This window comes from Ascaphus truei, chromosome 2 (assembly GCF_040206685.1).
Source record: "Ascaphus truei isolate aAscTru1 chromosome 2, aAscTru1.hap1, whole genome shotgun sequence".
Classification (NCBI taxonomy): Eukaryota; Metazoa; Chordata; class Amphibia; order Anura; family Ascaphidae; genus Ascaphus; species Ascaphus truei.
The window spans coordinates 468,976,869-469,000,088 of record NC_134484.1 but is presented as its reverse complement, the minus strand read 5'-3'; the positions used below and the strand labels follow the sequence as shown (position 1 = coordinate 469,000,088).

The 23,220-nt window shown below is 51.6% G+C and overlaps 1 protein-coding gene across 1 annotated transcript in view; it reads left to right on the top strand.

Moving 5' to 3' along the window:
* Nucleotides 1-18,843: 18,843 nt before the first annotated feature.
* Nucleotides 18,844-23,220, top strand: part of LOC142487982 (uncharacterized) — a 17,876-nt gene continuing 13,499 nt past the window's right edge. Inside the window, exon 1 of the mRNA XM_075588232.1 lies at nucleotides 18,844-19,170. Within this exon, the coding sequence (XP_075444347.1) occupies nucleotides 19,147-19,170 (24 nt within the window). The 5' untranslated portion in view covers nucleotides 18,844-19,146. The remainder of the gene's footprint in view (nucleotides 19,171-23,220) is intronic.

The window sequence follows — 23,220 nt, the reverse complement described above, 5'->3', positions numbered from 1 at the left end:
ATACAATGGGTTAAAGAGTTATGTATATTACAAAAACCGTTACATACAAGTGAGGCCAAACATGTACAGATACACAGGGTGTCCTGCTGGTGAGAGTTTACAATCTAGAGGGAATGAGAGACAATATTGAAACAAGAAGGTAAAGTGGCTGCTCATTGTATGGTAGGGTGTAGCTCAGGTTGGAATATGGCCCAGTCTGACGGCTGAATCCATTAAGTTTGGGGGGGGGGGGGGTTGAGGATGTTACATAGGGTGGAGATTGGTCCAGCTATACAGCTGGTCCCTGTGGTGTCGGAGGGGGAGGCGAGTTGGATGTTAGAGGTATGGCAAGTAAGCTTCCTTGAAAAGGTGAGTTTCCAGGGAGTTTTTAAACATCTGAAAGCTGGGGGAGAGTCTGGTGGTACGTGGTAGGGAATTCCAGAGGTGGGAGGACAGGCGGATGTCAGGCAGAACGTAGGGGACATTTAGGTATGTATTTGGGGATGAGGGCTGAGATTAAGGGGGATAGCGTTGTCGAGACCTTTGTAAATCATTACTAGGGTTTTAAAGTGAATTCTAGAGGCCATGGGAAGCCAGTGTAGGGATGTGCGTAGTGGAGAAGTAGAAGTGGAGCGGTGAGTCTGGCAGCAGCATTTTGGATGGATTGGAGTTGGGAGAGGTGTATAAAGGGAATGCCAGCTAGGAGAAAGTTGCAGTAATCGAGATGGGACATGATGAGTGAGTGGATTAGGATTTTACTTGTATCATGAGTAAGACAAGGCCATACTATGGCATTATTTTGAAGGTGGAGACGGCAGGACTCAATGTGAGGAATAAAGGAGAGATCAGAGTCAAAGATGATCCCTAGGCAGCGGGCTTGAGGTGTTGATGAGATTGTGGTAATATTGACAGTGAGGGAGAGTGTGGGTGAAGCAGTGGCAGTGGAAGGGGAAAGAATATTAATTCTGTTTTGGACATGTTAAGCTTCAGGTAACGGTGAGACATCCAGGAGGAGATGGCAGGGAGCCAATTGGAGACATGGGGAAAGGAGAGGTCAGGGGAGGAGAGATAAATGTGGGTGATTTGTTTTCAGATATGGTAGGTGTTCGAGGAACTGCAAGGAACCATACACATAAGATATCATTTCAAGGGACCATACACATAAGATATAATTTATCATTAAAAACTTAGTTTAAAAGCAACATGTACTGTACGTCCCATCCTCTCTGTTAGATAAATCCCCGTGACGCTTTTAAATTAGACTTTACAAAAACGACTCCAAAGTGATAAAGTTAGAAAATGCATATAGAATATAAAGAATAAAGAATCAGAGTAACAGGAAAAGAAAGCACTCCAACTACCTAAATGAATAAATGATGGGAGTACAGTAAAAATGTACTTATTGAAGTAAAATATGTCAAATAAATGCCAAACTAAAAAGTGGACAAGAAAAAATAATAAACAAAATGATCAATAAATGTTAAAAGTGTGATTAGACATAGGAACAGTTAGAGAACTGATGTCCTAATTGGGTGTGTGACGAAAAGGGCCAAAGGACAAGTATAATAAAGGTTAACCCTTGCGCCTGCCCAGCCTTCCCTGGGAATGAGCAGATCCCCAAGCTACCGTTTTTACATGCATGTCTGGAGAATTGGCTATTGTTGTGACTCGAAGGGGAGGTGAGTTGCATGAACAAAGGAGAGCGTGGCCGGGGGCAGAGATCGGGCAGAGGGGCCATCCGCCAGAAAATCAAAGTATTTAACTGCCTCCCCAGCTAGAGCGGTGCCCGCCCAGCATGGGATATCCTGCCAGCCGGGAGAAGCCTTTGCTGAGCTCCTGCTGGTCGGCACTGCGTCCATTGGCCCATTTGTATTTCCCTCCAAAGCCCTTTAACTCTCAGGCCCGCCCCCTGCCCTGATTGGCCAATGCAGATGAGTCCTCGTTTCCTGATTTGTTTCTGAGCAGCATCTGCGTTGTGATTGGTCGCCAGTCCTTCTACCATGATTTCTTACATTAGTGGGGAATCTGTAAGAGGAACCCAATCAGCGTTCCGGAGCTCATTCTTATCCTGGCATGGAGGTGATCTAAGTGGAGTGCTCCGAGGCTGTGCTGTGAAAAAGCACCAGAGAGGTCTGGACGGTCCCTACCGCAACGAAATGTTAAAGCAAGCCCTGGGTAAGCACTCAATGTGGTGCTCAGTACCTAGCCAGGTAACATCCCTCCTGTATGCCCCAGTTTTAGTCACTTTAGCTCTAATTGTGTGTTGTGCTTGCTGGCTCTATATATTAGAACAGGTAGAGGAGGTCTAGCTGTTAGTAGCCTAGATCTTAATATAAACTGGGGGTTAGCTGTAGTAAGTTCCTCATGGCACAATAACCTGAGAAATAAAGTCCTGTATGGATATATATATATATATATATACACTAATTGTAGGATAGCAGGTCAACAAGACCTAAATGGCTTCTGCCCTAGTATAGACCCTGATCAAATCATGGGAAGGGGAAGAGACGTCCCTATGTAGCTAATCTAATATGCAAGTCAGACCTTTATACTCTGTTGGAGTCGATACACTCACTAGCAGGAACTCCGTTGGCTGCGGTACCAACCAGAGCTGCAAGTGACGTGTCTGACTGTCCTGGGAATCACACTATGACATAATGGCGTCAGAACGGTACCAACTATTGTTTTGCATCATAGCAACGCTTTTTCATGGGTAACCTGATTTGTGTACCAGAGGCCTCTTAAATAGCAGCCCATATTTAAAGTAGCACTTTTTTAAAAGTAGTATACAATCTGGAGTTTAACAGGGAGTTCAACAGAAGTGGATAACACCGACTGGCCCTGAATCCTGGATTTGAACTACACTGGAAAGGAGGACATTATCTATCCCAGACTGCATATCTCAGCATTAAACTATTGCTGTCATGCCGCCTCTACTATTTATATTTACTGTGACCTCACTTCTTCTCAAAATACACACTTTCTAACAGCCTCATTATGTCTCTAACTCTATTCATATACAGTATCTCCATCTCTCCTTCATTCACCACTTCTCAGTTTACATTAACTCCTTTCTTACCTGCACCCTCTGACACAACACAGCTATACCCCCTGCTCCAAAACACACCCCTAACAAATCCTCACACATTCTCTTTCTTTCCATGCTTCTCCTTGCTTCTGGGGATATCTCTCCCAATCCTGGCCCCTGTCTTATGTCTACATGTTCTCGTCCTTGCGTCCTACATACATCTTCCACTCCTTCTGGTGTCAACCCCTCTAAGCTCATTGTGACGGGAGACGCACTTAATAACACATTTATATTTCGTGGATCCTGATTGAGCAGAACAGGTTGAGCAAAATAAACTGAGATTTATTCCCTTGATAGGCAAACACACGACAACTGCAGAATACACTTAATAATTACCCTTACGGGTATAGGAACAGGGGATAATGTCCAGAAAGGTGCCAAACACCAGAAGATTGTCTTTTAAAAATGTAGTCCTTTTGCAAATTGCCACATAAATAGCCAGTCCAATCCTTCTGTGAAAGTGCAAAGTCTTTTCTGGTTCTTTGGGGTTCGTTCTGGAATCCCCAGGGCTAACAAAATCCTGAAGCAGGGCAAGTTTCCTTGTTGCGATGTTTTTAACCCCTTGCGTTCTGGAATCGTAACCGCTGTACTTAGATCTTATCCGCTTGAAGAAATCAGGTAACAACAACAACACAGGAATGAGGGTTACAGGCCTTTTTAAGGATAAGGGCCTGTGGGGTTTACATTAGCCTCATCCCATTGGCAAGGAATTATCTTCCTCCTATCAGAACCTGCCATGTCACATGGGCAAATCATACAGCCAGCCCAGGTAACTCTGAGCATGCTCAGTAAGCAGCTTGGTGGCACTGCTAAGTAAAAAGGGGCCACTCATTTCTGGGGATGCAATGTCTGGAGTTTGGTCCCAAGGTGTGGAATATCCAGGATGAGTAACAGGATCTGCTACTCAGAAACATCCTGATTAAGTGACACTGTAAGACTCTGGCGTCTTTCATCCCCTCCTAGACGCATCGGCATCTCCCCAACAGGGGGCTCATGGATGCATAACATTTGTTCCTTAATGCATTACAAAGGCAGGCAGAAAAAAATACCATCCTGCCGGTACATTTTAAAACTGCAACAGAAAGGTACTTCATCAAAAATATATGTTTCCCTTATGACAAAGTTATATTTTTAATATGTATGTGCTTGGGGGGTTACACTGAGGCTGCACACCAAAAATCAGGGTGCTGGCTCACTCCGTTCCTGAATTAGCAGTCTTAATGGAACGGCTCCTGTTATTCAGCACTGCAGGTACAGGCTATCCTGCAAAAAGGGGGCAACAATGCATAGAGGGGAAAATGGTACATGGGAACAGCATATAAAATTAACCCCTTCATCCCCAATACGAAATAGGGGTAACCAGCCAAGCACACTGCCTTTATTAATGCGCTGATTGCCCCCATTTTCGCCACACTTATACCCATCCCCTGTCACCCTCCCTCCTCTGTCCCTTTCTCCTGTGCCCTTTGGAATGCACGCTCCCTTTCTAACAAGTTCCTCTCTGTGCATGATTTCTTGTTCTCTCACTCTTGTTCTCTGCTTCTCTTTACTATAACCGAGACTTAGCTCACTCAATCTGACTGCACTGGAAGCTGCCCTCTGTTATGATGGCCTTTCTTTCTCCCACACTACGCGCCCTGATGGCAGGGGTGGAGGCGTGGGGCTCCTCCTCTCCTCTCTCTGCTATTACTGAACCCTTCCTATTCCACCCTCTCTTGCGGCTCATGCTGTCCAGATTTTCTCTCCTCTCCCTGTCCATGTGGCGGTCATTTATCGCCCACCTACCTCTACTCACCCCCCTTATGTATTTCTCTCTCACTTTGAATCCTGGCTCTCATTCTTTCTCTCCTCTGACTCCTCTGTTCTTCTTGTTGGGGACTTCAACTGCCATATTGATGACCCCTCTCTTCCTTGGGCCTCCAGCTTTTTCTCTCTAACATCTTCTTTTGGCCTTCAACAGTGGACTGCAGCCAGCACCCACAAGGATGGCCACTACCGAGACCTGGTTTTCGCAAAAAAAAATTTCTCTGATTTCTCCATTTCCCCCCTTCCTCTCTCTGACCATCATCTCATCTCATTTGCTCTCTCTCGCTTCTCCCCTTCTCCACCTCCATATACCCATTGTTTCTGCAGATGTCAGGAGCCAGGTGCCACGCACCTTCACACACAGGCGCACTACTCCCCTACCTGCCCTGACGGCCGCTGATAGAGCCCAGCACTCGCGCGCTCACACGCGCACTCCCGCTTCTTCCACGCATGCGCACGGCTCCTCCTCGCGCCGGACGGCGTCCTCCGCGGGCGCATGCGGGCTGAGGCCACAGAAACGTCAGGCCGATCGCCACCGCCGTGGGACTCCTGAATTTAAACCTGGGGACAAGGTATGGCTTTCTTCAAAGAACATTCGACTCAAAGTGCCTACCCTCAAGCTAGCACCCATATATCTGGGGCCCTACCACATTGTGGAGAAGATCAATCCGGTAGCTTTCCACCTACAACTTCCACCCGCGATGAAGATTCCCTCGGTCTTCCAATTATCTCTTCTCAAACCTGCATTTCGGAGTACCTGTTTCCCAGATCTTTCATCCTCAGCTCCAGTCCCGCAGCTCGTACACGGTCAACAAGAATACGAGGTTCGGTCTATTATTGATTCTAGAATTTCCAGAAGAACTCTACAATACCTGGTTCACTGGAAGGAATACGGACCTGAGGAACGATCCTGGATCCCTCATCATCACATCCATGCTCCTGTCCTTCTCAAGAGGTTCCACCAGAAGTTTCCCCTCAAACCTTATCGGAGTCGCCCGGAGGTCGCTCCTGAAGGGGGGGGGTACTGTCAGGAGCCAGGTGCCATGCACCTTCACACGCAGGCGCACTACTCCCCTACCTGCCCTGATGGCCGCTGATGGAGCCCAGCACTCGCGCTCTCCCATGCGCACTCCCGCTTCCTCGCATGCACGCAGCTCCTACTTGCGCCGGATGGCGTCCTCGCGCGGGCGCATGCGGGCTGAGGTCACAGCGGGAGTTCCCACCTCTGGATCATGGCGCTCACTCCCTGTGCGCGGCGCACGCACGTGACATGCGCGCCACGCACCCAAGCTCCGTGGCAACAGGCACTGATTGCCTCAGCACTCTCACCTGACTTACTTACCATAGCCTATCACAGGCTCCACATGAACACGCCCCGGTTCCGCCTCTTGCTCCTATTGGGCTGTCTCACCTATTTAGGCTCAGCAGTGCCACTGGCACATTGGCTGAGCATAAGCTTCCTGTTCCTGTGCTTACCTCTCTTGTCTCCTAGATATCCTGCCTTGTCTTGTTTGATCTCCCGTGTACCGACCTTGGCTTGCCTTTGGACCATCGCCTCTCTGGAACCCCGACCTTGGCTATTCTCGACCCTCCACAACTCTCCAACCTGAACTCGGCTCTCGGACCTCGACTATTCTAACTTCTCCAGCACCGACCCCAGTGACTAGTACCTCCAACGTTCCGTACTTCTATTACCCTCAACTCGGCAAGTATTCACTACACCTCTACCCTCCCTGCTCCTGACCCGGTGCGAGCAACTACGCACACTCCAGATCAGATTCCCGTGCCTGTCGGTGGTGTTTACTCTGTTCCCACCTCAGTACCGAGGGTCTCGTCTAGTTTGTGGTGGGCACAGGGTGACAGCAGAGACCTGCGCTCTATTAACCTACACTACCGACACACTTTATTGAAGTGTGGTCGGTACCGCAAGCCGGGAAATCTCCCGGCTTGCTAGTGGCCGCCCCTCGGCGTGCCGCGCGTCATAGACGCGCGGTCACGCGTCATCGGGAGCGTGCGTCCGCTGCACGCGTGTCCAGGGGCTCCCCGAGGGAGCCCTGGTGTCCCGCGATCGCGGGACAGCGGCAGGGGGTTCCGGGGGACCCGGCGGACCCGGCAGCGGTAGGGAGAGCGCCCCGATCGGAGGGCGCTCTTCCGCTGCTTCGGCGTGCGCCCATCACACTCGGGCGCGCGCCAGGCTACTGCTGCGGCACAGAACGGGCAAATGCTCGAATAAACTGTGCCGCAGCAGTACCAGCTTTTGATTCCACTTTACGCTCCTCTCTCAGCCTTGCTGCAGACCCTGACAACCTTGCCTGGAACTACAACTTTGCCCTATGCTCTTCTCTTGATCTACATGCCCCGCTTTATCTCAGCCATTCTCGCCCTTCTAATCCCAGACCCTGGCTAAATTGCCACACGTGCATGCTGCGTTCCTGCACTCGTTTTTCTGAATGCCTCTTGAGGAAATCTCACACTCTTGCAGACTTCCTTTACTACAAATTTAATTTCTGCTATCCTGTTGCAGCTCTGCCCTCTCTCAGGCTAAACAAACCTAATTTTCTTCACTAATCAACACACACAAGTCTAACCCATGCTGACCCTTCTCTGTCTTTTACTCCCTACTCAGACCACCCTCGGCTGCCTGTCTTCTTCCTCCATCTCACCTCAAGACTATTTCAAGGAAAATGTGGAATCCATATGTCAGGACATCCCCTCTGTTTCCTCCTCCCATCCTACACATCTTCCTAACGCTCCTCCTGCTTTCCTTGACTCTTTTTCTGCTGTCACAGAAGAGGATGTGTCTGTCAGGAATCGGCGTTCTCCTCGCTTCCCACACAAAGCACTCCCTCTCCGCAGGGAGCCCCTGCACACACAAAACAAGCCTGCCTTACCGGCCTCCACGGCTCCTCGCCCCTGCCGCCGTCGTGGGATCACTCCCCTCGGCGATTCCTCTACTCAGCGCCGGGCGCGTCCACGCCCTCCTACACGCACGCCAGCCTCAGACGTTATGTGCATGCATTCTCAGCTTACAGAGCACACGCCTAACAGAGCACTTTTAACCTCTGCTTCTGCAGTGAGGCGTCGCCCCCAAGCATCACACAGTTCAATGCAAAGCAATGATTACACTCAGCTGGGCTGTAACACCTCTCTCCTATCAGGGAGGACTCCTTGCAGTCCTCCAGGCCTGCCCTCTTTTCCCATTGGCCTGCCCAGCTTTATTATGCCTGTTCTTCCCATCACTCGTCGCTCGACATAGTTCTGTATGGAAGCATTTGACTTTTCTCTCAGTGACTCCTCAGGTATTGACGCGGATTGGACGACTACCCCCTCTGGCTCTCGACTTTGGCTCTACTTGGACTTCGTGACTTCTGGCATCCCTGACCTTGGCAACGGCAATAACTACTCCTTCTCTACTACCGGTACCGGCAAGTATTGTCTTCACTACTATACCTGGCCTGGCAACAATAACACCACACTCCGGACACGCTCCCTTTGCTGCGGGTGCGTGTATCCCTACGTCCCACCTCAGCACAGGGGACAGGTCTGGTCTGCGGGCAGCACCGGCGTAACATTATGTCGAGCCCACAAGACGCAGACCAGACCGAACTACAGCAGTTTCTCTCTAATCTGCTTCAGCATAACCAGGCCATGGCGGATCAAATTGTGGCACTTACACGCCAGGTCGCAGTACTCTCAGACAGGGTACCGACCGAGACCCCGCCAGATGTAAGCCCCCACTCCGCAAGCGCAGTTAGCAGCTCAGATGTAAGGATTCCTCCTCCCAAGCCTTATGCAGGTGAACCGCAAGATTGTAGGGGTTTCCTAAACCAGTGTGAGGTGCAGTTTGAAATGGCCCCCCATCTCTACAATACTGATCGCAAGAAAGTAGCCTACATTTATATTCTCCTCAATGGCAGCGCCCTGGCTTGGGCTTCCCCGGTTTGGGAACGATGTTCTGACCTTACCCAAGATTACCCAGCATTTAAAGCCGAGTTTCAACGGGTATTCGATTCCCCCGCTCGTCGGGAGATGGCATCTGTTTCTCTCCTCCAGATCACGCAGGGACGGCGAACGGTGACGCAGTATGCTGTGGAATTCCGGACTCTAGCAGCCGAGACTAACTGGGGACAAGAGGCTCTCGTCTCCGTATTCTGGCAAGGCCTGGCAGATCCCATCAAGGACGAACTCTCTCGCCAATCCAGGCCGGATCAACTGGAGGTCCTGATTGATTTGGCCATCCGAGTGGATCAACACATCCAGGTACGCCGCTCAGAGCGTCATCGCGCTCGCTTCCATAACTTTCAAGTTCTGTTCTCCAGTAATTTCAGCAGCACTCCTGCTCCCTCCAGTGCTACCACACCTCTTCGTCCTGCACTGGAGTTGCCAGAGCCAATGCAATTGGGGGTACAACGCATCCGCACACCGATACGGCAGTTCCGCCACGCCGGGGGATTGTGTTTCTACTGCGGATCCATGGAACATCGGGTTCGGGAGTGTCCATTGTGTCCGGGAAACGGGAACACCCAGTGTACAGAGGGGCTCTCTCTGGGTGTAATGTCTCCACGTCCCCTTCTTAAAGGTGAACTCCCTAAGAAACTTACATTTCCAGTCTTCCTTTCAGGCGATAAGTTCAAGACTTCTACCGCCGCTTTCATTGACTCAGGAGCTGGAGGAAACTTCGTGGATCTAGAATTCGCCAGGGTTAACCGGATACCACTAGTAAGAAAGAAGGTTCCCATCGCACTCGTCGGTATCGATGGACGTCCTCTTACCCCGGCCCACATCTCCTTAGAGACGGCTCCCTTGCTTCTGTCTTCACATCTACACAAGGAGACCTTAGTTCTCGATGCCATTCATGCTCCTGGGATACCCATCACCCTTGGTCTTCCTTGGCTACAGCTTAACAATCCTCTCATTGACTGGACTTCCTCCGCTCCCATTTCCTGGAGGCCGAGGTCAGGCGAGACTCGTCAACTGCTGGCCAATACCTCTGTTCCCGAAGTTATTCTACCTTCCGTTTACCATCAATTCCGGGACGTTTTCAATAAGGTACAGTCAGAACTCTTGCCGCCACACAGGACTTACGATTGTCTTATCGATCTAGTTCCTGGTTACTCCCTACCCAAGTCCAAGACCTACCCCTTGTCGTTACCAGAATCTCACGCTATGGATGAATATATCCAGGAGAATCTCAAGAAAGGCTTTATTCGTCACTCCAATTCCCCAGCAGGGGCTGGGTTTTTCTTCGTCAAGAAAAAGGATGGGTCGTTGCATCGACTACAGGGGTTTAAACCACATCACTATTAAAAATCGTTACCCCCTTCCCCTTATTACCGAACTGTTCGATAAATTACAGGGGGCCAAGACTTTTTCCAAGTTGGATCTACGTGGTGCCTATAACCTGGTGCGCATCAGGAAGGGGGATGAATGGAAGACGGCCTTCAACACGCGTAGTGGACACTACGAATATCTGGTAATGCCTTTCGGCTTATGTAATGCTCCCGCTGTCTTCCAGGATTTCATCAACGACGTCTTTCGTAAGGTACTCAATATTTTTGTTATTGTATACTTGGATGATATCCTGATTTTTTCCAAAGATCTCCAGGACCATATACGCCACACCTCCTACGTCCTTTCCCGTCTCCGTGAACACCATTTGTACGCCAAACTGGAGAAGTGCACCTTTCATACGACCTCTACTCCGTTCCTGGGATATATCATTTCCGATGAGGGGTTTATGATGGACTCCGGTAAACTTCAAGCGGTCACTGAATGGCCAAGACCCAATTCTCTCAAGGCCATACAACGTTATTTAGGCTTCGCTAATTATTATCGTAAGTTTATACGGAGTTTTTCCACCATTGTGGCACCCCTTACTGCGCTCACCAAAAAAGGAACTGATCCTTCTGCTTGGTCATCCGAGGCCACCTCCGCCTTCGAGACACTCAAGAAAGCCTTTATATCCGCACCTATTCTCCGTCATCCCGACATTGAACTTCCCTTCGTCCTGGAGGTCGACGCTTCTGATTGCGGCGCTGGTGCCGTTCTGTCTCAGAGACCCACGTCCCATGATAAGTTACATCCCTGTGCATATTTTTCCAAGAAATTCTCATCTGCCGAGAAGAATTATGACGTGGGTAACAGGGAACTTCTGGCCGTGAAGATGGCTCTTCAAGAGTGGAGACACCTGCTGGAGGGGTCGAAAGAGCTGTTTACTATTCTCACGGACCACAAGAACCTTCTTTACATAGAGAACGCTCGACGCCTTGATCCACGACAGGCTTGTTGGGCTCTTTTTTTTCTCGATTCGATTTTCACCTATCCTATATCCCCGGGACCAAGAATGTAAAGGCAGACGCACTCTCCCGAATAAATTCTTCTGAAGAGAGGCCAGAGGAATTGTTGGAGACTATCCTTCCACATGAGAGGATTCTCGCCACGTCTACTTTCAAGAATCTTGACAAGATTTTGCACTCCCAGAGACGCATTCCCAAGGACTTGGTCGTTCCCGACAACAAACTCTTTGTACCATCCAAATTTGTTCCAGAGGTCCTGTCTTGGGGTCACTCCTCTAAATCTGCAGGTCATCCAGGTTTTAAGAAGACTACTGATCTCATTCGTCGGAATTTCTGGTGGCCATTGATGTCTCAAGATATTCTGGAGTTTACCCGCGCATGTCCCACGTGTGCTCAAAGCAAGACTCTCCGTCAAAAGCCTCAGGGTTTTCTGTTACCCCTTCCAGTTCCCGACCGCCCCTGGTCCCACATTTCTATGGACTTCATCGTGGAGTTGCCCAGGTCCAGAGGAATGAACACTATCTTGGTGGTCGTGGACAGGTTCTCGAAGATGTCCCATTTCATTCCACTTAAAGGATTACCCACCTCCCCCGCCCTTGCTGATATCTTTACGGAGCAGATTTTCCGGATTCATGGGATCCCTTCGTCCATTGTTTCTGACAGAGGTTCTCAGTTCGTATCCAAATTTTGGAGAGCTTTCACGAAGAGATTGGGCATCTCTTCTTCCTTCTCTTCCGCCTATCATCCTCAGTCCAATGGACAAACGGAGAGAATCAATCAATCCCTGGAGAAGTACCTGAGATGTTTTATATCCGATTTCCTGGATGATTGGGCTCAACTCCTCTCTTGGGCAGAATATGCCGTCAATTCTGCAAAAAACGAGTCTACCCGGGAGTCTCCCTTCTTTATAAATTATGGGTTCCACCCTCCCTGTCTTCCCATCCCCAACATTCCTTCTGGAGTACCAGCCGTAGATGAACGCATTTCTTCCCTCTAAACCACATGGTCCAGGATTCAGTCTACCCTTCTCAACTCCTCCCGCAGATCGAAACTACAGGCCGATCGTCGTCGTCGTTCGGCGCCCAGTTACAAACCAGCGGATTTGGTATGGCTCTCCTCTAGGAATATCCACCTCAAGGTACCATCTCCTAAACTGGCACCTAAGTTCCTGGGTCCCTTCCCTATTTGTGAACAAATCAATCCTGTGGCATTCCGGCTCCAACTACCACCCAGTATGAAGATTCCCAATGTCTTCCATGTGTCCTTCTTAAAACCATTTATCTCCAGTCAATTCTTTCCGGATCAGACTCGTAAACCGGATCCCATTGCTGTACAAAATAACGAGGAATACGAAGTTCACTCTCTTTTGGATTCTCGCCTATCCAGGGGTCAGCTTCAGTTCTTGGTGCAGTGGAAGGGCTTTGGCCCTGAAGAGAGATCCTGGGTACCTTCAAAGGACATTCATGCCCCGGCCCTTCTTAAGTCCTTCAGGAAAAAGTTTCCAGAGAAACCGTTCTTGGACCGTCCTGAGGCCGTTCCTGAAGAGGGGGGTACTGTCAGGAATCGGCGTTCTCCTCGCTTCCCAAACAAAGCACTCCCTCTCCGCAGGGAGCCCCTGCACACACAAAACAAGCCTGCCTTACCGGCCTGCACAGCTCCTCGCCCCTGCCGCCGTCGCGGGATCACTCCCCTCGGCGATTCCTCTACTCAGCGCCGGGCGCGTCCACGCCCTCCTACACGCACGCCAGCCTCAGACGTTATGTGCATGCATTCTCAGCTTACAGAGCACACGCCTAACAGAGCACTTTTAACCTCTGCTTCTGCAGTGAGGCGTCGCCCCCAAGCATCACACAGTTCAATGCAAAGCAATGATTACACTCAGCTGGGCTGTAACACCTCTCTCCTATCAGGGAGGACTCCTTGCAGTCCTCCAGGCCTGCCCTCTTTTCCCATTGGCCTGCCCAGCTTTATTATGCCTGTGCTTCCCATCACTCGTCGCTCGACATAGTTCTATGGAAGCATTTGATTTTTCTCTCAGTGACTCCTCAGGTATTGACGCGGATTGGACGACTACCCCCTCTGGCTCTCGACTTTGGCTATACTTGGACTTCGTGACTTCTGGCATCCCTGACCTTGGCAACGGCAATAACTACTCCTTCTCTACTACCGGTACCGGCAAGTATTGTCTTCACTACTATACCTGGCCTGGCAACAATAACACCACACTCCGGACACGCTCCCTTTGCTGCGGGTGCGTGTATCCCTACGTCCCACCTCAGCACAGGGGACGGGTCTGGTCTGCGGGCAGCACCGGCGTAACAGTGTCACTGCTGATCTCCTCTTCTCCCTCTACCACTTGCCCTCTTGACCCCATTGTCACGGGAACTTGTGAGAGGCCTATAATAATACACTACCAAAAATAACTGGGTTGAACTGAACACGACTTAGATATGATAAATTAGAGTTTATTCCTTAAATAAGGTGAACACACAAGATATCCAAATAACAGGCAAAATATACACTTACTTAGGGTTGGAATGGGGATGATGAAATAATCAGGAAACAGGATTAGCAATTCATCAGGCATCAAATAGTTGGTAAACTTGAAGTCACGAAAACACGAACACTGAGTATAGGCTGGACACTGGTTTATATGCAATCTCCAGTCTATACTTTACTATTGAGTGTAGGCCATTGGAGAACAATTACCAGCACCCAATCTCTCCTTGCACCTCACCTGAGGGGCACCTTAACACCAGCCCACTGGGTGGATATTATTCTAATCAAGGGGCTTAATTCCTCAGCCCCCCTCCCACAAGCCTGGCATTTTAAAGTCTAGCTTGGCCAGGATCCCCTTTGTCCAAGGTGTGAATTACAACACTTAATATCAAGTACCCATGTCCTGCATTCCATTGTGCTCACATACACAAGCAGGGTGGGGGAGCCTTTGATCAGGAGTTTATGATTGACCATTTGTCTCCCATTCCGGATCATTAACATAGCAGATGGGCTCTGAGTTTTCATGCCAGACCCAAAATACAATTCATAGTTTAATACCTTCACATATTAAAATAATCCGTTCTGCTGGGCCCAGTGGGCTGATACTTGCCACTCCCTCATGCCGGAGGGGATTCTCCATAGTGGCCAAGTTTCAGCTCTCTGCGACCGCCAGAACCGGAGATACACAAATGCAGTTTAAAACACTTTTTTAATACAGGATTCATCACTTTAAAAATGAATCTCTGTTTTTCACTCTTTTCCTATTGAAATCAACGGGCTCTGTCATCATAGGCTTTTAATGGAGCAACTCCACCGTTGAAGTCAATGGGTTCCGCCGTTGTAGTCTATGGGGAAAACCACCAATCTTTACAGTTGCCCACACTCCGTCTGGTTGGTCGGAGGGGGCTGGAAGTGGCCATGCATTTATGCCGGAACCGTGGCTTCATGCGACCCGAATCCCAGCCCTCTGGTCCTCCCAGAACCGGAGATATGGACTTACACTTTTTACCGTTTCGGACTTAGCCGTTTTCTCGCCACGCGGCTTTTCCACATTGGAATCAACGGCCAGCGCCGCCATAGGCAATGCATGGGCGAGCGCCGCCATTGGATTCCATGGGACCGCGCTCCGCCATTAGAGTCAATGGTGCGACCCTCTTCATGAGTGCGACCCTTTACGGGGGTCCCTCATTCCCGGATCTGATGGGGGTCGTGTGTGGGGGGGCCTAGGGGCTAGGGGCAAGAAGAATTTTATTTCCAGGTGCCCTAGAACCTAAGGTTCCCACGCCAATTGTCATTGAACTTGACCTAATAGTGATGAAAGCTCTTTTTCAGACATTGTTTCCGCTTCTGCGGTTTGGATGGCTGCCAACCTGTTCCTGGAGATCGGTGTCGAGGAATCCCCATTGAAGTCAATGGGCCCATTGACTTACAATGGGAAACCGCCGCTCCTCCTCTCAGACGCCACCTGCTGGTATTCGAGGGAAACAGGTCCAAAACCGCTGGATTCGCCATTGAAATGAATGGAGCTGCAATGGCGGCCTATGGGACACTGCAAAATGGAGCCTGAAAAGGCGGGAACCTGGAACAAAGGGCTATAAACACTAAGTTAACCTTAACCCTTTCCCTCCCGCATCAATCCCAGTGTATGTATTGGTGCAAACACTGGAACAGCAACAATACATTTTTACAGGGGAATATACATTTGGTTGCTGAAGCAGGGTAAAACCCATTACTGGACCGCAGTCCAGTTAACCCCTTGCTTCCCAAGTGAGAGCAGGGGGTGTCCAAATGGGGTGTAACCCCTTTAATACCGGGCCAAACCCCCTCTCCTATGATACCCATTCTCTCCCATCTCCTAAAACCTCTTGCTCCTACAGGCACGCGCACGTACAGCTCCACCTGACCGCAATACTCACCTGTGTAGCACCACACCTGTGCTACACCCTGCTTCCTCCTATCGTTGCTCCACATATGTCTGATGTCATCCCATGGGACGCTCTCATTGGCTCTTGCTCACATATAAGCTCAATCAGCCCTATACTGATTGCTGAGAATAGACTTTAGTTCCGTCGTGCTTGCTACAACCTGCCGTTGTTGTGTTATCTTGTTCTTGTGCCTTTCGTTTGATCCCAGCTTCGACCCGGACTTCTGTTCTCTGGCATCCTTGGACCTCGGCTCGGCAACTGGACTTCTACTCTCTCCCCTCTTCGACCACGGCTTCAGACTTTGACTACTCTGCTCTCTCCAACCCCTGACTATGACAAGTACCTCCACTACCCTACACTCTCCTGCCCTGACCCGGCTACCTACACCAACTTTGCAATCCGGAACTGCCCCCACAGTGGTAGGGCGGCAGTTACATGCATCCCCACCTTAGCCTTGCGGTTTAGTCCGGTTTGTGGTGAGCACACGTAACAGGCATCAAGTCTGCTTTATGCCAATCTTGTGGTACTGAGCCACATCTTAAGAAGAACTCACTGTCACAGGAAACAAGGACAATTTGCCGGGTTCAAGGCACGAGACAGGTCAAAGGAGTTAAATAAAGGATATTTATTCTGTCCGGAGCCATCAGACACAGCACAAATCCCAAACGGGATTATGAGAGGGGGTGGTGGGGAATCCTAGCTAACTAGGTGCTGGGCACCGCTTCTAAGGCTTACCCAGGAGTACTTCCACATCCATCCGAGGCGGATCCCAATCTCCCCTACCTTCAGGATGCAGTTGTCTCGTTCGCAGCGTCTCTGGCAAGCATACAAGTCCATGGAACAAAGCCAGTTTGAATCCCAGCTCAGATGAGCCCCAGGCCTCGTTCCGGTGTGTCTCTGGCAAAGACTCAGGACACACTACTTAGCCATCTTATACGCCAACTCCTGGACAGTATGTGGATAGCATATCGGCTCCCCACTACATAGTTTCCTTGTGTCTATTGGAAAACATGGAAAATGGGGTCGCAACCAATCACAGTGCAAATGCTGCATGGGGACCAAACACAGCCTTAGGGATCGCGTGTGGTGGCCAATCCGGGCTGTAGGAGTTACTGCACACCTATGACGGCCCACAGGGGTGGGTTTACAGGTGAGCGAGGATTACAAATCGACCAATCAGAACAGTGCTTGCGGCGCTCATACCCAGCAACTGTTCTCCGAACTGGCCCGATATCTTCTGCTGATTTAGGCACCTTGCTGTCTGGGGCAGACAATGTCTCGCTTTACGGATCAACTGTTCCCGCCGGGCTCTTTGACGTCAGCTCGTGCCGGAAGTTGCTACACGTACTTCCGGCATGAGAGCCCGTCGGACAGTACAGGAGAGGCAGGCAAGCAGCTGGGGGTCGGCAACCTGCAGAGAGCCGCAAGTAGGAGTGGAAAGAGCCATGTGCGGCTCAGGAGCCACAGGTTGCTGACCCTGGCCTAGCATGTGAGTTAGTTCCCCCTAGAGTTACATTGTTTCAGTTTTCAGGCCTGAAAACGGTTGGCGTCACGTGCCAGGGTGAGAGCTTTCTACAGTAGGGTCTGCCCAGTTACTGGAGCAGAGAAGCTAGCCCCTCCCCTGGTATAACAGGGTCCTCCCATGCAAATTAGTCTAGCCTGACTCCTCGCGAGTCTTGGTCCTAGTTCTGCCCAGACTCCTCCTGAGTCCTGTCCTGCCCAGGGGAGGGATGATACCCCTGGGTGAGGATACTTTAGACCAGGGGTGCGCAACATTATCTGCAGGGGCGCGGGGTTTACAGAGGCCCCACACACTTCTCGAAAGCATTTAAATTAAATGCGGGGTAAGCAGCGAAGGCCTTTGTAAACTGCACTTACCTTGGTTCAGAGAGCTCCTGGAGACGTGTCACCATGGCAACGCAGCCTCAAATGACACCGCGGGGTCATGTGATGTCACGTAGCCATGACGCTCAGAATATCTGAATCAAGGCAAGGGGGTGCCCAGAGAGGGGGACAGCCAGCACGGGGGCGCAGGAGAAAAAGATTGCGCTCCCCTGCTTTAGACTGAGGTTGTCAGTCCTGTTAAGGCCTATCTATCCAGGGAAGGGGAGATGGTTAATTGCCTCAGGCATTCAGTTCTGCTGACCCAGGTAAGGATGGGACTAATTCCCTCCGGCCCAGTCCCTGTTACAGCCTATCTATTTAATGTATTACATTTGAAGGATGCTGTATGTAATGGACTATTTGCTGATTATACCAAGACTCCAATAACCCAGTTCCAGTTTATCGTTCCTGGCACTCCTGAAGTGATTCATTTTACAAGTTCCTGTGAGGGGTGACTCCCTGCCTCTGGCTGGACCCTTGCAGGTGGAGGCGCTGCACCATATATCTACACTCCAAGCTTCCTATACGCGGAGGCCCAGGCTCCAGTTTACCAACAGCTGAGCACCACCAACACCTACTACCCAGCTACATCCTGCCTGAGGGGATAGGGGTGTTAGACTGTTTTTCTTGTTGCTGTAACAATGTTTGGCAATTGTTGCCTTTTTTTTAAGTTAAAATTCTTTGCTTGCACCTACCAAATGAAAATTTCCCTTGGAGTAAATCACCTTCACGGTGACGGAAGTGCAGCCACGGAATTGACGTCACTGCTGGCAGAAGAGGCCGTCGGTGTAGCCAGCTCGGCGCGCATGCGGAAGCCTCTTGTGCTCGGCGCGCAGCACAGGCACACACACAGACGCACAGAGAGAGGCACAGACACACAGACGCACACGAGGAATTCAGTTACTATACATACAGTATAGAAGTGCAAATAGGTCAAACTGGGTGTGTGCCACGCACACGCGTTCTAAGTGAAACTTCTTTGCGTTTTGGCACTGAAGTTGTGCATTGATTTTTAATTAAAAACATCGCCATTACAAATACAATTTCTGTGATAAAACACAAAGAAGTTTCACTTAAAATGCGCGTGTTCGGCAAACACACACTTTTTTTTTAATACATTTGTGCCTGTATACGATCACAACATGTATATGTTAGATTCTCTGAATTGCTGCCATTAAAAGATCTCTCAGCACAGATCTGTTTGCAGATGAATGTTACACATTATCATTATTCTGTTATCTCACTCCTCAGCAGTCTGGCTGGTGCAGGGCATTCTGGGAAATGTAGTCTTTGTGCTGCAGTAATGCATTAATGCGGCAGGCAGAGCGGTGCTGTTATGGACTACATTTCCCAGCTGTGCAATGTAAATGAGGCTTTACACTGTAGCCGGTTTAGCAGTGTAGCTGGGTGCTGAAGGAGCTGTGCAATGTGCTGCAGCCTGTGCCTGCTCCCTGTGCAGCCAGACTTCCTTTGTCTGCTCTGGGAGCTCCTCCCTTCCTCCTCCTGAGGGATCAGGCTGCTGCCTCACTCTCAGATCCTCCAAGTCTCAATGAGATCTCCAAAGTGATCCACTGCAAGGGAAGAGAAGGGGAGGCTGGCACCCTCACTGCCTGCACTGCTGAGCACAGGGGGTCTGCATCCGGTTATACCCAGGGAGGGACACAGGGAAATGGCTGCTGGATCTCCTGCTCAGGTACAGAAGTCTTTGTATTATTATTATTACCCAGCAGGGTGTCTCAGTATGAAGCCCCCTATTCTAATTCCTGCAGGTTGGGGGGGGGGGGGGGGGGGGTGAATATACAGTGAATAGAAAAAAAACACCTTGCACCCCAAAATATATCATCCCCTTTACAACTCTTAGTTGAGGGCCCTTTATAACCCTGGAGGCTGAAGTTACGTCTTATTCACCCCACTTCTTATTCGGGAAAAGTTATTTTCCCCGTGACTTTGTGTAACGGGATTTAGGGTCCATCTTCCTCCTCCTCATCTCCCCTCCTCATCTCCCCTCCTCATCTCCCCTCCTCATCTCCCCTCCTCATCTCCCCTCCTCATCTCCCCTCCTCATCTCCCCTCCTCATCTCCCCTCCTCATCTCTCTTCCTCATCTCCCCTCCTCTTCCTCATCTCCCCTCCTCTTCCTCATCTCCCCTCCTCTTCCTCATCTCCCCTCCTCTTCCTCATCTCCCCTCCTCTTCCTCATCTCCCCTCCTCTTCCTCATCTCCCCTCCTCTTCCTCATCTCCCCTCCTCTTCCTCATCTCCCCTCCTCTTCCTCATCTCCCCTCCTCTTCCTCATCTCCCCTCCTCTTCCTCATCTCCCCTCCTCCTGACCTAGACAATGCCTGAAGGGCGGGAAAAGCTGTAGCAGAGTGAGGTTGCTATGGCAACCGAGCTCTGAGGAGAGGGCAGTTAGTAAGAGGAGCAGTGAGGGTGGCCGTTAGTAAGAGGAGCAGTGAGGGTGGCAGTTAGTAAGAGGAGCAGTGAGGGGGGCAGTGAGGGGGGCAGTTAGTAAGAGGAGCAGTGAGGGTGGCAGTTAGTAAGAGGAGCAGTGAGGGTGGCAGTTAGTAAGAGGAGCAGTGAGGGGGCAGTTAGTAAGAGGAGCAGTGAGGGTGGCCGTTAGTAAGAGGAGCAGTGAGGGTGGCCGTTAGTAAGAGGGGCAGTGAGGGTGGCAGTTAGTAAGAGGGGCAGTGAGGGTGGCCGTTAGTAAGAGGGGCAGTGAGGGTGGCCTTTAGTAAGAGGGGCAGTGAGGGTGGCCGTTAGTAAGAGGAGCAGTGAGGGGGGCAGTTAGTAAGAGGAGCAGTGAGGGGGGCAGTTAGTAAGAGGAGCAGTGAGGGGGGCCGTTAGTAAGAGGGGCAGTGAGGGTGGCCGTTAGTAAGAGGGGCAGTTAGTAAGAGGAGCAGTGAGGGTGGCCGTTAGTAAGAGGAGCAGTGAGGGGGGCAGTTAGTAAGAGGAGCAGTGAGGGGGGCAGTTAGTAAGAGGAGCAGTGAGGGGGGCCGTTAGTAAGAGGAGCAGTGAGGGGGGCAGTTAGTAAGAGGAGCAGTGAGGGGGGCAGTTAGTAAGAGGAGCAGTGAGGGGGGCAGTTAGTAAGAGGAGCAGTGAGGGGGGCAGTTAGTAAGAGGAGCAGTGAGGGTGGCCGTTAGTAAGAGGAGCAGTGAGGGTGGCCGTTAGTAAGAGGGGCAGTGAGGGTGGCCGTTAGTAAGAGGAGCAGTGAGGGTGGCAGTTAGTAAGAGGGGCAGTGAGGGTGGCCGTTAGTGAGGGGGGCAGTTAGTAAGAGGGGCAGTGAGGGGGTCAGTTAGTAAGAGGAGCAGTGAGGGTGGCCGTTAGTAAGAGGGGCAGTTAGTAAGGGTGGCCGTTAGTAAGAGGAGCAGTGAGGGTGGCCGTTAGTAAGAGGGGCAGTGAGGGGGCAGTTAGTAAGGGTGGCCGTTAGTAAGAGGAGCAGTGAGGGTGGCAGTTAGTAAGAGGAGCAGTGAGGGTGGCCGTTAGTAAGAGGGGCAGTGAGGGTGGCCGTTAGTAAGAGGGGCAGTGAGGGTGGCAGTTAGTAAGAGGGGCAGTGAGGGTGGCCGTTAGTAAGAGGGGCAGTGAGGGTGGCCGTTAGTAAGAGGAGCAGTGAGGGTGGCCGTTAGTAAGAGGAGCAGTGAGGGTGGCCGTTAGTAAGAGGAGCAGTGAGGGGGGCAGTTAGTAAGAGGAGCAGTGAGGGGGGCAGTTAGTAAGAGGAGCAGTGAGGGGGGCAGTTAGTAAGAGGAGCAGTGAGGGTGGCCGTTAGTAAGAGGGGCAGTGAGGGTGGCCGTTAGTAAGAGGGGCAATGAGGGTGGCCGTTAGTAAGAGGGGCAGTGAGGGTGGCCTTTAGTAAGAGGGGCAGTGAGGGTGGCCTTTAGTAAGAGGGGCAGTGAGGGTGGCCGTTAGTAAGAGGAGCAGTGAGGGGGGCAGTTAGTAAGAGGAGCAGTGAGGGGGGCCGTTAGTAAGAGGGGCAGTGAGGGTGGCCGTTAGTAAGAGGGGCAGTTAGTAAGAGGAGCAGTGAGGGTGGCCGTTAGTAAGAGGAGCAGTGAGGGGGCAGTTAGTAAGAGGAGCAGTGAGGGGGGCAGTTAGTAAGAGGAGCAGTGAGGGGGGCCGTTAGTAAGAGGAGCAGTGAGGGGGGCAGTTAGTAAGAGGAGCAGTGAGGGGGGCAGTTAGTAAGAGGAGCAGTGAGGGGGGGCAGTTAGTAAGAGGAGCAGTGAGGGGGGCAGTTAGTAAGAGGAGCAGTGAGGGTGGCCGTTAGTAAGAGGAGCAGTGAGGGGGCAGTTAGTGAGGGGGCAGTATGTGAGAGGAGCAGTGAGGGGGGCAGTTAGTGAGAGGAGTAGTGAGGGGGGGGGGTGTGACACTGACAGGAGGACTAAAGGGATAGAAATGGCAGTATGCCCTGGCTGGAGGAATTTGCAGGGGGTGTGTAATACAGCTGGGGCATTACTGGGCAGTGATGCCTTTTTCTTCTATACGCAAATGTGTGCTCGTTATAAAGATGATACTCTACATTTTCTTTTATGCTTTTTACTGTTCTTGTTTATTAAAATAAAATTTATGTGTGTGTGTGTGTGTATATATATATATAATATATATATATAATATCCCTAACACTGCACACCCCTTGACCCCCCGCCACACTGCACACCCTCCGACCCCCCCCGCCACACTGCAGACTGCAGACCCAGGACCCCCCCCGCCACACCTGCACACCCTCCGACCCCCCCGCCACACTGCAGACCCTCCGACCCCCCCGCCACACTGCAGACCCTCCGACCCCCCCGCCACACTGCAGACCCTCCGACCCCCCCCCGCCACACTGCAGACCCCCCACTCGCCACACTGCAGACCCCCACTCGCCACACTGCAGACCCACCCGCCACACTGCAGACCCACTCGCCACACTGCAGAACCCCCCTGAAACACTGCAGACCCCCCCACGACACACTGCAAAACCCCCCGACACACTGCAGACCCCCCCTGACACACTGCAAACCCCCCGACACACTGCAACCCCCCCCCCGACACTGCAAACCCCCCCCGACACACTGCAACCCCCCCCTCCGACACACTGCAAACCCCCCTCGACACACTGCAAACCCCCCTCCCCCGACAGCTGCAAACCCCCCTCCCCCGACACTGCAAACCCCCCCGCTCCCCCCGACACTGCAAACCCCCCCGACACACTGCAACCCCCCCCGACACACTGCAACCCCCTCCCCCCCCCCGGCACACTGCAAACCCCCCCCCCCCTCCCGACACACTGCAAACCCCCCCTCCCCGACACTCTGCAAACTCCCCCGACACACTGCAAACCCCCCCCCCGACACACTGCAACCCCCCCCCCCCACGACACACTGCAACACCCCCCCCCCCCCCCCCCCGGCACACTGCAAACCCCCCCCCGGCACACTGCAAACCCCCCCCCGACACACCTGCAAACACCATTCCCCCGTCACTGCAACCCCCCCGACACAATGCAAACCCCCTCCCGACACACTGCAAACCCCCCCGACACACTGCAAACCCCGCCCCCGACACACTGCAAACCCCCCCCCCCGACACAGACTGCAAACCCCCCCCCCCCCCGACACACTGCAAACCTCCCCCCCGACACTGCAAACCCCCCCCCGACACGCTGCAAACCCCCCCGACACACTGCAAACACCCCCCCCCCCCCCGACACACTGCAAACCCCCCCGCCCCCCGACACACTGCAACCCCCCCCCCCCCGACACACTGCAAACA